This window comes from Megalops cyprinoides, chromosome 24, assembly GCF_013368585.1.
Source record: "Megalops cyprinoides isolate fMegCyp1 chromosome 24, fMegCyp1.pri, whole genome shotgun sequence".
Taxonomy (NCBI): domain Eukaryota; kingdom Metazoa; phylum Chordata; class Actinopteri; order Elopiformes; family Megalopidae; genus Megalops; species Megalops cyprinoides.
The window spans coordinates 10,356,659-10,370,610 of NC_050606.1; the positions used below are offsets into that span (position 1 = coordinate 10,356,659).

At 41.0% G+C, this 13,952-nt stretch overlaps 1 protein-coding gene across 1 annotated transcript in view; it reads left to right on the plus strand.

Moving 5' to 3' along the window:
- Positions 1 to 13,952, plus strand: part of spidr (scaffold protein involved in DNA repair) — a 73,009-nt gene that overhangs the window by 17,613 nt on the left and 41,444 nt on the right. The window contains exon 5 of the mRNA XM_036519551.1: positions 4,767 to 4,867. Coding sequence (XP_036375444.1) covers positions 4,767 to 4,867 — 101 coding nt within the window. The remainder of the gene's footprint in view (positions 1 to 4,766; positions 4,868 to 13,952) is intronic.

Genomic DNA, 13,952 nt, shown 5'->3' on the forward strand with positions numbered 1-13,952 from the left:
TTGATTTTGTGATCATTGAAGGTGTGCTCCCAAGACAGTCTATTTACATGATTGTTTGCCATACATTTGGTCTACTCCTTACCCCTGAGCTGATCATTTTCTGCCAGCCAGCCAGCTGGTGTTGAAAGTCTTACTCCCATCTCCGTAGAGCCATACATGATTTGGTTTTGTAACAAAAAATAGAAAAATAGTTTTAGTGTATAGAGCCATTTTGGCCTTATGCATGCTTGCCTTTTTTCCCTAGATTGAATATGACTTTCCATCAATCCTCAATGTGACATTGTACATACTCACTGAAGCATCTCACCCTGATTAAATCACTCCTGCGCAGAGCAAGTGTGAAATATGGTTGTTAATACAGCTTAATTCTTGAACTTGTTGTAGTTGTGGCTGTACAGGCTGAGGATGTACATAGGAGAACTGCATATGATTAAGTCTTCAGTGATCGCCGAAGTGGTGATTGCAAGTCACCGTTAAGTATGAACTATAATGACTAGTGTGTGTGTGTGTGTGTATGTGTGTGTGTATGTGTATGTGTATGTGTATGTGTATGTGTATCTATACAGTCTAATTAACAACAATTCTGTGTGTGAATATATACAAAGTATATTGCGTTTTGAATAATTGTTGTAAGTGTTGTTGTGAGTGTGCGCACTGAGTCCAGCGGCTGTACAGAATAAGGCTGTGTAATGCCATATCCCATCCAACGCTCTAAGTGTATGTGCAGCCTTAGTGAATGTGACCCTTCACTTCCAGCTCAGTCTGTTTTTTTTCCCTCCTTCCCCAATATTTAACTCACAGTATCGGAATGAAGCAGCTGGAGGGTCAAAGTCCCATTTCATGAGTACATTGTGTTCCCAATTGATTGTTTTAAGTAATCAATTGTTGTGGGGTGACTAAAGCAAAGAAAGAACCGTAGACACGTCTGTTAACCGTGGACAATTGCGAAACGTCCTAGAATGGGTAAATGCTCTTAATCTTTACGTAGTTTATGTTAAAGAGGGTGGAAATCTTGCAGAAATTAGCATTAAATGAGTGCAAAGATTACAGCTGTTAATGTCAGTTCATTTGTTAATCTTTTTCTACGTGAGTTTTTGATTTTTTTTTTTTTATTCGTGTTTCTTTCCCTTTTGTTTAGCAATCATAATCTTTGTTTTTTGTTGTATTCTTACCTTTAGATGGTACTATTTATATATGGCTTATAACTTTCTTCCTGGCTAAAGTGTACCAGGAACCACAGATATATATATATATATATATTTATATTATTTTCATAAATAATTATAAAGTAACTTTTATACCCCAAATGACGTTCTGTGGTGATAAAAACGCTTGACTGAACGTATGGTTAGTATTGATTTCATGGTCTGTATGTATGTAGTCTCAAGTCTGAGTGTCAAAAAATGTTACACAAAGCTAGACATTTGAATGTGATCCCATACACACAGATTTTTCAAAGTAAACAGCTAAAGTAAACACTTATGATGGAGCATTTACAATCAGTCAGGTAGATATTTAACTTGAGAGGTTTAACTTTAGAGGTACATTTTGTCCTCCATGACATGTACTGAGTAGATAATGTGTTTGATTGCACGTGCATTACGCTTGCAGATGCGGGTGGGTATATTTCTGTCAATATTTACACGGGCATGATGGAGCGAAGATACAAGACTCCTTATTCTCACCTTGTAGTAACGTTTAAGAACTCGCCATTCCGTACACCGTGTTATTCGGAGCAAAGGTGGAGCCTAAAAATAGGTGTCCCACGAGCGTGATATGCAGTGACTGCATTAATCTGGTAACTAAATGTATGCCCTTTGCGTCTCGCTCGATCATGTTACCCTGACCGTACTGCTCACGAGGTGCACCTTATCTGATGGAACCCGGCCAACCAGAACTGGGCCTGAGTTGTAACAACTTTGCTCCAGTTTCAGACGTCGGTAATAGGATATGGACTCGTTCTGTGCACCCGGGTAGCAATGCGCTGGTGTTCTTTTTTCACAGTAAATTCAAAGTTCTGTGCCTTCAGGTTTTTTTTTCCAGGGAAGTTTGTTTCATCCCCTCAGAAGCTGTTGTGAATGAGGGGAATTTTCTAGGTTTAGGGCAAATTATTTGAGGGAATTGTAGGGTAAGCGCATACTTAAAGCTAATATCATTTTGCAAATGGTTATTAAGCCACCTTCAATCCTCTTGCACACCTTTATTGCCTGAAGTAATCTATATTAAAGGCGTCCTTTCAAATGTCATGAAATTAGTGGTTATATATAAAACCCAGAACATACAAGTAATCCAGAGCATAGCATGAGGCTTAAAATCCCATTTCAGTACAATATTTTGTGAAACCGCACCTCAGAGGATACTCCACTGAGATGCCTTTACTCATACAGAGAGGTAGCTGCTGGGCTCACAGTGGAACACTTCAGTAATGTCTCTGTTTTTCATTTGTCCTGATGGTTATGTGTATGTTCATATGGGGAGGCAGTGTAGCACATTGGTAAAGAGCAGGGCTTGCAACCAAGAGGTTGCGGGTTCAATTCCCCACTGGGCACTGCCGCTGTACCCTTAGGCAAGGTACTTAACCCAGAATATCCAGCTGTATCAATGGACAACATGTAAAAGCTGTAACCTATATAAGTCGCTCTGGATAAGTGTCTGCTAAGTGACAGTAATGTAATGTAATGGCGATGGTTTAAAAAATAAAAAATAAAAAACAGCCCTGTTTGCGCATAGTGCCTTTCAGCCTCACAGGGCTGTGAACATATCTACCTCATGCATTGTTTTCCCTGCTCCTGTAAATTTCCATTCAGTATTGATGATTTGGCCAGCAATCGCTCATCTACTTCTGTAGGCGGTGATTCATCCAAGTGTAACAGAGGGGTCATGTTCTGGCATTTTCGCATACTTCAAGATACCAAAACCGTAACATCATTAGACACGTCTCCCTACTCTGAAACAAAAAGAGCTCATCCCTGTGACTGACGTCATAATTGTGAATACAGATATATTCCTGGTCCTGACTAAAATGTGTCCCTCAAAATTCGTATGGTAATAGCAGAGTAAAATTCAAAGGTAGTGTGCGTACCATAAGACACCAGTCACCACCAAATCTGGAGTGGTGTAGCATCCCGCAAACCTGTATAAATGTGACATGTTTTAAAATATTCAGTTGTGGCATACTTTACAAAAAGCTCACAGCTGGAAAGTCACTGAGGAGACCATGTTTTTTGAGTAATCATTTTTTTCTATGCAAATTGAAATCACAAATTGGGGAACTGCGAAATGCATACTTTGTTTGTATCACAGATCTATGCAGCCCAGGGGGACATTTCAACATGCTATGATATAGGGGAACATTTGGGGAAGGTCAACAAACCCTCAGACTGGTTAGAAGTCTATGGCCTTTGGTGGCCATATTTTCCCAACAGTTTGCCTTAAAATTGGGTGGCATGCTTCAGTTTTTTGTAACATGTGTTTATGATTGAGATGATAAGATGAAATTTTCACGTTAGGCCTTATTTAAGTAGTTGTTAATACTACAAATTGATTGGCCTAGAGAGTGAGCATGTTTGTTTAAACAACTTTTCCTTCGTATTGTAGAGTGGTCTAGGAGGAATATTCAAAATGGCTGCCAGGACATGTGACCTATGAACCTTTCCTTCATAATTTAAAAAGATCTGGGAACACAGATTCAGTGCATATTATTGTTTTTTTGGATTGATAATAGCTTGTTGATTTCTATTCACGTCACCCTTTGCGTTTGAATAGAAAACAGATGATACGTGTTTGGTTTTGACCATGTGTGTCCAGTGTGCTAATCAGTGCCTCTTAAATATTCCAACACGAAGGACTGGCAGAGAGGATGGACACTAATCTCCCCCGAAACCTACAGAGAGACACTTTAGCTGCAAGGAAAATACTTCTTAAGCTTAAGCAAGGAACAGAAGGATGACAAACAATACTCGCACAAAGGCAACAATGGTTGAAGTGATGAGAGAACCTTGCATAATTTTTTTTTATAGCCGTGCAGCTGTTTTTGCTTTAAACACTTCTTTTTAAAAGCCTGGGAACTAAATAAAATCAGTTTTGCTTTAATCGCGTTTTCCCCAAAGGCGCGGCGATGTTCAGCACACACGGCGAACAAGGGACGGAATCAGGGATTCGAGAGTCTCCCGTTTTGCGACTGTCGACCGCGATCGTTAAGCCCTCAAAATAAATGGCAGCTTTAGGGGGCACCGCGCACTAAAACGTTATTTATTCTAGGGAAACCAGAGAAGGCCAGAGCGTATTGGCCAGTGAATCATCAGCTTCCCAATCCTTTCCTTCTCTGTTCCTTGTAAATCGAGGCCTGGCTGGGATAAGAAAGGGGGGTGCCAATTAATCAATTTAATGAAGGGAGGCTTCATGGTAATACCACCCCTGTTTCTGGTAGACTTTCTGTCTCTTTGGAGGTGGCGTGACCCCTCGTGCTTTGCCCTGGTCCTCTATGGCTTTTTAATTGAAAGCAGTAACTCCGGGCCGGTAGATGGGGAGATAATGTGAGATCACAGGGCTGATAGGGGGTGTCCCTGCTGAGCCCCCCGTCTTTGAACCGCTCTCTCGTCCAGCGCAGGGGCGGGAGGAAGCGGACTTGAATTTCATAATGGGAGCCAGCGAAAGGGTATCCGAGTTAACGAGGTCACATTTGGTGGATGTTTGTGTATGTCCCGTGAGAAGCGCAGGTTGCACAGATGTAACGTTGGCTATGCGTTGTTGGTTGTTCTCCGCAGTGGGGGCCTGGCAGAAAGACTCTCTCGTCTGCAGTGCAGACAGAGGTCCGCCATCAGCTTCTGGAGGCACCAGTCCCTTTCTGATGACAAAACTCCTGCAGGTGAGTGGAGCTCACAGCTTCCTGTGTGTGTGTGTGTGTGTGTGTGTGTGTGTCTGTGTCTGTGTCTGTGTCTGTGTCTGTACGTGTGTGTGCGCGCACATGTTTGTGTGAGCGTGAGAAATATTTTCCATTCCATTTTCCATTCCTCCTTCGGCTGAATATGGTTCAGTACGTCATTAATTTATTATGATGGAAATGCCATAGTAAAGTGGGGATTTTTGGCCAAACAGATCTGACCATGGCACGTGCTTCTCCACCTATTCTGGTGCTAGTCTGGAATGACACCGCAGGCCTTATAACCGCGGCTTTGTTTTACATTTTCACATTTCAAGACCGATCGTCGACTGTAGTTGACTACAGAAGCTGTTTGGAGGTCAGCAGAACATGGGTGGGAATTATCAAGAGGTAATATTCACACTGACGCTGGGATATTTTTATCATGTGGAGAGGTATTGATGCGCGAGATGCCTGACCAGGATTCACACTGGAAGCAGAGGCCCTCATGGCTTGCTTCCACTGCCACATATTCAGGTGCTCTTGAACGTGGCTGTGCTCAAAAAGCCGTTTCCAGGTGTACGGCCAGGTGGGGGTGTGGTTTCATTGAAAGCGGGTCAGTCCAGGTACAGCTGGCTACTTGTCACTCATATAGCTGGGGCGTGGCTACGCTACATTAGGCAGAAGTGGGTGTGTTCATGGAACTGGTGATGGAGGAAGTAGCCTGACATAGCAGTGAGTCAGTTCTGCCCCGAATGGAACTGATCACTTGAAATAAAAAATAATAATAAAAAAAGACTTTCGCTGTGTAACGGAAAGGGCTTTCATTTTTGATTGTAATGACACTGGTGTTTTTCCTGTTCTCAGAAAGAGTGATCTGTGGCAATAGGAGAAAACGTCTATTCACTGGATAATAATCATAATGGTGTTATCATTACAAATAGTAATAATAATGTAATCGTCATTATTGCTCCATGCCTCAAAAGGTTACATGTATTTGAACACCTGAATGTGTTGTTGCTTACAGGATGTCCTTTCAGATCTACAAGCACACACAAAATTTCACTGATAAGCATTTGCAAATAATCTTATCCACCTTTTCCCGGTGACAGTTTATCAGGGCCTAAAAGCTGGTTTGGAGCTCTATAAATATATCTAGCACTTGTGTAGGCCACGTTAACTACCCATCAAGTAAAATGTGATCGGGCAGTGTAGCATAATGATAAAGAGCAGGACTTGTAGCCGAAAGGTTGCCGATTCGATTCCTCACTGGGCCGTTGCTGCTGTACTCTTGGGCAAGGTACTTAACCCAAAATTTTCTCAGTAAATATCCAGCTCTATAAATGGGTAACGTAAAAAAATTGTAACCTCTGTAAATCGCTCTGGGTAAGAGCGTCTGCTAAATTCCAATAATGCGGCGTAATGTAATAATGAGACATTTTGCAAAGACTGGGCTGAGTTTATAACACTGTTGATGTACACTTAGCAGCTCTCAGCACTCCTGCTGGCCTGCACTACTCCCTTATCGGGGCCCCATTGTATGTTCTTGGCTCAGACGCAAGCATTGTACAACTATAAATTGATTTTAATAGTGCTGCCAAAATTTCAGTATGCTCATAATATTTGCAGCGCAAGAGAGGACATGCTGCTAAAACTGCAAAAAAAAAAAAAGAAAAGAAAAGATTGAAATCAGCTTGAAGAATGCATGCAGTCTCTTGCCTTGGTGCTGTTGATGTTTTTATTCTGCTAAAGATCTGGATGTTTCTCAGGCAGCATGATGAAAAGTATTACTGTGTGTGGTTTTCTTTGGTTGGATGTGTACGTCAGGTTTGATCACTTATTGACAAGTGACAGATCCAACTTGCGTTACACATTAATGTCCTCCCGTTGCCAAAACCCACCCGGTCAAACCCGCACAGATGCTTATCTTCTTGAGAAGAAGCCTCTCCAATCAGAAGCTGCGGTGGTGATCAGTGGCTTACTGTTGCGCACACTGATAGTGCGTTCTTACACGTGATGAATGATTTCTGCGGGCTCTTCAGCTCAGTTCAGGATTTCAGTGCTCTTTTCGTTTCGTCTTGGGGATGAATGCGATCCCGTGCAACTTTGACAAAATGCCTTGGTGGCTTTTGATGTCGTGATTGAATAAAATTCCATCATTTGGAAACAGAATGACTTTGCTTTGGGCTAGATTAATTGTTAAAATATAACTTAGAAATTTAATAATTATCAGTTACTTGTTTTTTTTCTGTTATGTCATGTTTTTGTTCTTATCCTTGATGAGGGGTATTAATAACTATGGAGGGGGAGAACCTGTGTGTGTGTAGAAAATGGCTCCCAAAATGGATATTTTCAAAATGCAAATATATGATTTGCCATGAGAAGCATGTAGAAATTCAAGTACACAATCAGTTTTGTTGCTGATGAAATATATAACTGGACAGGGCAAAAGGTCTTTTCACAACACACAGATAAGTTTTATTTACACCAATATGGTTAATATTTTTTGGTCCTCCTTTGGCTCCTTTGGCTTCCTGGAGTCTTTAATGAGGTAAGGCATTAATATAGCGCCATCACAGACCCCAGACTAAGAAGCACTGTAACACCTTGCATGATGTGCCAGCCATTTCGGATATTGCATGAAACAAATGTGTTAACCTGTGAGCAGATTCTAACAAACACTGGTGTGAAGTTTGTCTTCTGCCAGATTTATTCAACTGATGGTAATGTCAAAAAATGACCACCATGTTGAACACATCTAATGATAACATTCCCCTGCAGACATCTTATACTCATTAGCATATTCAATTTTCCAATTTGATTGAATTGTTTTGGTTTTGCAGCCTTCAGCCCTGAACTACTAGAGCTGTGAATTTCAAAGCACTATGTTTACGAAAAGGTCCGAATACGCAGGTCATTTGCAATTACTTATGAAAGGCTTGCCGTCTTATTATGAATCCTTTATTAAGATAACTCAGTCTCCTGGTGAAAACACATTACCACCAAAAGTCTGTCACATTCCACAGCACATACTGTAATTTCTGACATTAAAGATGTGGTCATTATGTCTCACAGGATCTGTTAAGCATGGCATTCACCTAACACACCCATTATGCAGATTGTATTTTCAAATATTTCCAGTAACTACAGAAATAAATAAATTAAAAAATTGGTGTTTAAGTTTAGGTCGTCATATGAATACAGTCAACGCATTTTCTATGACAAGTTTTTCCAGTGCTTGTCATCTTGTCAAAAGAAGCCAGATTTTTGTCTTTTTGCTTTTTTGACAGACTGCAACCTTTATCTCCTGTCTCACACCTTTGCAAATCACACTGGCTTTTTTTTTTCCAAGCTGAGAATCAATGGCATGTTTGTGTGTGATTTTTTTTTTCTCTTCTCAAGAGCTCTTTGGTTGTTTGTGGGGGATGTTGTGCAGTCAGGAAATGCACTCTGTTTGTGTATGAAACTGAATGTGAGCTGACTGTGTTAACCATGAGAGGAAAGTGATCACTTATGTAGGCGACAGGAAGTTGTCAGCGTGCGTGGGTTTTTTTTTTTTTTCTTTCCATCTTTTAACCGAACAGCTGTCTTGCTTTAAGCTAAGTGGTACAGGTATGATCAGTTGGCCGGTACACATGGTTACCATTCACAGACGCCTCTCACCTGACCCGAACAATTAGCGTAGCTTTTAGCACTGCGGAAAGTGGATGTAAAAAAAACATCCTTGCGCAACCTGTCTTTAATCTCCTTCTCTTTGTCTGCATTCATTGTTCGTTGTTTTGTGAAAATGGTAAATTTTCTAGCCCTTGAGCATAACATTATCATATTCTGATGTACTGACAACTTTTTCACAATAGGTCACTGAGATAAGTCTAATACTTCTGTGTTTCAGTAACAGTACCATAGTAAATAAGAATGAACTTATATTTTCAGCGTTGTCTGTTTTCTCTGATTTCTTCGAGCCTTAGCTAGGTAAAACTCCTAATTTTGCTTGTGACCATAATGTGGGATCTGCAAGACTCCAGAAGAGATGGACTGACCTGACATTTGAAAGTGGCTGTAGCAATGAGCCGAAACGTGGATGAGCAGTTACTAAAGTGACAACATGTTTGTTGACCGACAGGTTTAATTTCTACACAATGCATTCAACTGTTTCTCATTATATATATTACACGGTCGTTACAAGTGACTCAACAAAAATTGTGCATACATTATTTCATGAATAGATAGTTCAGCTCCGTTGAGTGCTGATATAATTATTCACATTCACTGGATCAATAATCCAGTGGCCACATTGTATATGGCAACTATACAATGTTCTTTACAACTATAAGATGTTCCTGTGAATCAGCGGTGCAACTCTGTGACTTCCATAACCCTGCGACGTTGCAGCTGGGTTGGTATTGTAATAAACTGTCAGCATAACAGTCCCCAGCCATATTGCATATGGTGAACATAGTCGATTTTATTTTTTTATTTTATTAAGTCATACATTGTAAAAATACAAGTTTTTGTTGGTTTAAATACATGCTGTGATAGCCTTAGTACATAAACTGATTCATTTGTCCAATATGAATTTGGGGTTGGAAGGATATTAGGGTGTCTCAATGCTACCAAGCTATCTCAAAGCTTATTTTCTATAAATTGCAATTTCTGCTGAAGGCCATTACTGTACTTCTGTGGTTACTTTGATCTTTAAACAAATCATTTGTAGGAGAAAATTGTAGTGGTGCTATTTGACATACGTTAACCTGCCAATTTTTTCTGGCATCTGGAATCTTCTGATTTGTTTTTAGCATCAAGGGAAAATTAAAATGATTATATAATGTAATGTATAATGTGGGTGTTCACACCCAGGTGAAATATACCTGTTTGTAATATTCCTGATGATTAAGTGGCTTGGAAAAATGCTTGCAAACGTTGCAACGGACCGATTTCAACTTGAATGAACCCCGTAATTACTGGAATTTGAAAGAAAACAATGTGATCTCATTGTGTTGCTTTCAGGCATCGTAGATTTGTCCCGACTGTGGTTAGGAAAACAGTGCCAACACTAGCGAAGGTAAACTTATACGAACTTGTTGCTTTTCACAGCATTTGGCCTTCCGGGTTCAAATGTGCTGATTGATGTGACACAATTTATTGAGTTTTTAGGTTTTGCTGTGTTTTTCAGTGTTGGATAATTTGATTTAATCATTGCAAATCAAGCAATAAAACATTTCTTTTTCATAACATTTGAGTTATCTCTAACTATATAGAATCAATTACAGCAAAGTACAATCCCTTAGGGAGTTATTGACAGTTTTTGACAGCTCATTCTGCAGAAAAGGGCCTTTTAAACCTGCTTTATGGAGCCAAGAGTTTATTTTCTTCCAGTATTTCTCCTGTTACTTATTGAAAATGGTTACAGGCATACTAACTTTCAAAATCGTTGGTTTTCATCTAAGGGGTAGAAGGAAAATTCATAATACAGAAAAAACATTATACATTAACTCACATATTATATATTATAACTTATACATAACTTATGAAGGTTAATATATAAGTTAAATTGTGTTGATGCTTGAATGGTGTTGTACGTGCACTCGCTCGTCTGGTAGTGTTTTTAACCAGGTCTGGCAGTGTTGCTCATATAAATTATATACTTCTTATTATTACACTTCTTGCACTGGAAGTTGCTCTGGATAAGAGCATCTGCTTAATGCATGTAATGTAATGTGATGTAATGTAGACAATGTTAAGTAAGACAATGTTATATGCTTGAGGCCGGCAGGACATAAAGATGACAGCCTGCACTGCAAATTGCAGTATATACTTTCTGAACTCAGTGTCTGATTCTGAGAAGATTCTGGTGGTAGTGCAGAGGTTAAATGTCCCTAGCGATTCTTGCATCTGTTCTGTCAGCAGGGATTCTGCTTGGATGTCAGAGAAACAGATGTTTCACTGGAGGAGAAAAGATTTGGAAGTCTTTGTGTTTCATATTCTGCAGTATAGCGCCAATGCTAATTAAGTTACTGATCCCCCCCCATGCGCTGCACCAGGTTACTGTGGAAGTGAAGGATCTCTTTTTGCATTGTTTTGGCATTTTTAAAATCCGCAGTGGGAGTTTTCTTTGTAACTTTCACACCAAGTTCATTGTGTGTTGTTTTTGTTGGGTCATGGCTCTGATTGTATTGTGTCTTAAGGGCCATGGTTCTGATTATATTGTGTCTTGTGGGTCATGATTCAGTTTGTATTGTGTGTTTTTGGATCATGGTTCAGCTTGTATTGTGTGTTTTTGGGTCATGGTTCAGTTTGTATTGTGTGTTTTTGGATCATGGTTCAGCTTGTATTGTGTGTTTTTGGATCATGGTTCAGTTTGTATTGTGTGTTTTTGGATCATGGTTCAGTTTGTATTGTGTGTTTTTGGATCATGGTTCAGTTTGTGTCATGTTCTTTCAATCATGGTTCTGCTTGTTTCATGGTTTTTGGGTCATGGTTCAGTTTGTATTGTTTCTTGGGTCACGGTTCAGTTTGTTGGGGCTTCCGAGTGGCTCAGACGGCAAAAGCTCTTGGTCCAGGCTGACCCCCTATGGCCCGGGTTTCGAAACGGTCGTGACACTGACCCGGGGCTCACATTGGCGGGACGGATTGGCTCAGTCCTGCCAGGGATAGGGGTGGGTACATCATTCTTGTCACTCTACTTTCAGCTCTCTGTCGCTCGGTTGAGTGCCTGTGAGTCACTCGGAAAGCATCAAGAGGATGCACCCACTGTCCAAAGGCGGCTAACTCCTCCTCATGCACTATGACACTATGCATTTTTTTTTCCATAGTTCCAATTGTTTTGTGTATTGGGGGTCATAGTTCAGCTTGTGTTATGTCTGTTTGGTCTGTATTGTGGTTCAGTAGGGTACAGATATACTCAGATACTCAGTGTACACTTTGTGCACTGGATTAACTTCTGCCTCTTCAGCAGATCAGCATTTTCACTTAGATGTAGGCAGGATTGCATGGGTAATCACTCAGTAAGGGAGCCTTGATGGCTAGCCTGTGGCACGTTGCTGTATTTGGCAATCTTTACTGATTAGTTACAGTCAGCTCACTGTGTTGAACTTCTTCTTCTATAAAAATCATTATAGTCATTATAACCAAGACTTTTGCATTTAGCATGGACTCCTGAGAACTGGTAACATGTTAATTATGACTATTGTGTTTGGCTCTGTATCTCTCTGTCTGTATGACCATGTATCACAGATCTAATTTGCCATTAGAGGCTGAGGGTGGTATCAAAGATTTGGAGTTCTCTGGCCTCTGACTGCTCTTTTTTCTGTCTTCAAACCTTTATGCCCACTGCTGAGTATGAACATACTTTTTGATCCATATGAAACTGTAGTTTTATTTTTTCATGGCAGAATTTATCCCACGCTGGACTAACTGTTAAAAGTCAGGGTTTCCTAAGGTTTTTTTTTTTATAGTGAATGCTGTTTATCTCTTCCCAGCATTTTTCTCAAGTTTACTCTTTACATAGTCTCTCCCTGCTAAAGTGAGCGGATGAGGTTTCTCTCCCTGCTAAAGTGAGTGGATGAGGTTTCTCTCCCTGCTAAAGTGAGTGGATGAGGTTTTTCTCCCTGCTAAAGTGAGTGGATGAGGTTTCTCTCCCTGCTAAAGTGAGTGGATGAGGTTTCTCTCCCTGCTAAAGTGAGTGGATGAGGTTTCTCTCCCTGCTAAACTGAGTGGATGTTGTTTCTCTCTCCCTGCTAAAGTGAGTGGATGAAGTTTCTCTCCCTGCTTAAGTGAGTGGATGAGGTTTTTCTCCCTGCTATAGTGAGTGGATGCGGTTTCTCTCCCTGCTAAAGTGAGTGGATGTTGTTTCTCTCTCCCTGCTAAAGTGAGTGGATGAAGTTTCTCTCCCTGCTTAAGTGAGTGGATGAGGTTTTTCTCCCTGCTATAGTGAGTGGATGCGGTTTCTCTCCCTGCTAAAGTGAGTGGATGAAGTTTCTCTCCCTGCTTAAGTGAGTGGATGAGGTTTTTCTCCCTGCTATAGTGAGTGGATGCGGTTTCTCTCCCTGCTAAAGTGAGTGGATGTTGTTTCTCTCTCCCTGCTAAAGTGAGTGGATGAAGTTTCTCTCCCTGCTTAAGTGAGTGGATGAGGTTTTTCTCCCTGCTATAGTGAGTGGATGCGGTTTCTCTCCCTGCTAAAGTGAGTGGATGTTGTTTCTCTCTCCCTGCTAAAGTGAGTGGATGAGGTTTCTCTCCCTGCTAAAGTGAGTGGATGAGGTTTTTCTCCCTGCTAAAGTGAGTGGATGAGGTTTTCTCCCTGCTATAGTGAGTGGATGCGGTTTCTCTCCCTGCTAAAGTGAGTGGATGTTGTTTCTCTCTCCCTGCTAAAGTGAGTGGATGAAGTTTCTCTCCCTGCTTAAGTGAGTGGATGAGGTTTTTCTCCCTGCTAATATTAGTGGATGTTGTTTCTCTCTCCCTGCTAAAGTGAGTGGATGAGGTTTCTCTCCCTGCTAAAGTGAGTGGATGAGGTTTTTCTCCCTGCTAAAGTGAGTGGATGAGGTTTCTCTCCCTGCTAAAGTGAGTGGATGAAGTTTCTCTCCCTGCTTAAGTGAGTGGATGTTGTTTCTCTCTCCCTGCTATAGTGAGTGGATGCGGTTTCTCTCCCTGCTTAAGTGAGTGGATGAGGTTTTTCTCCCTGCTATAGTGAGTGGATGCGGTTTCTCTCCCTGCTATAGTGAGTGGATGCGGTTTCTCTCCCTGCTAATATTAGTGGATGTTGTTTCTCTCTCCCTGCTAAAGTGAGTGGATGAGGTTTCTCTCCCTGCTAAAGTGAGTGGATGTTGTTTCTCTCTCCCTGCTAAAGTGAGTGGATGAGGTTTCTCTCCCTGCTAAAGTGAGTGGATGAGGTTTCTCTCCCTGCTAAAGTGAGTGGATGAGGTTTCTCTCCCTGCTAAAGTGAGTGGATGAGGTTTCTCTCCCTGCTAAAGTGAGTGGATGAGGTTTCTCTCCCTGCTAAAGTGAGTGGATGAGGTTTCTCTCCCTGCTAAAGTGAGTGGATGAGGTTTCTCTCCCTGCTAAAGTGAGTGGATGTTGTTTCTCTCTCCCTGCTAAA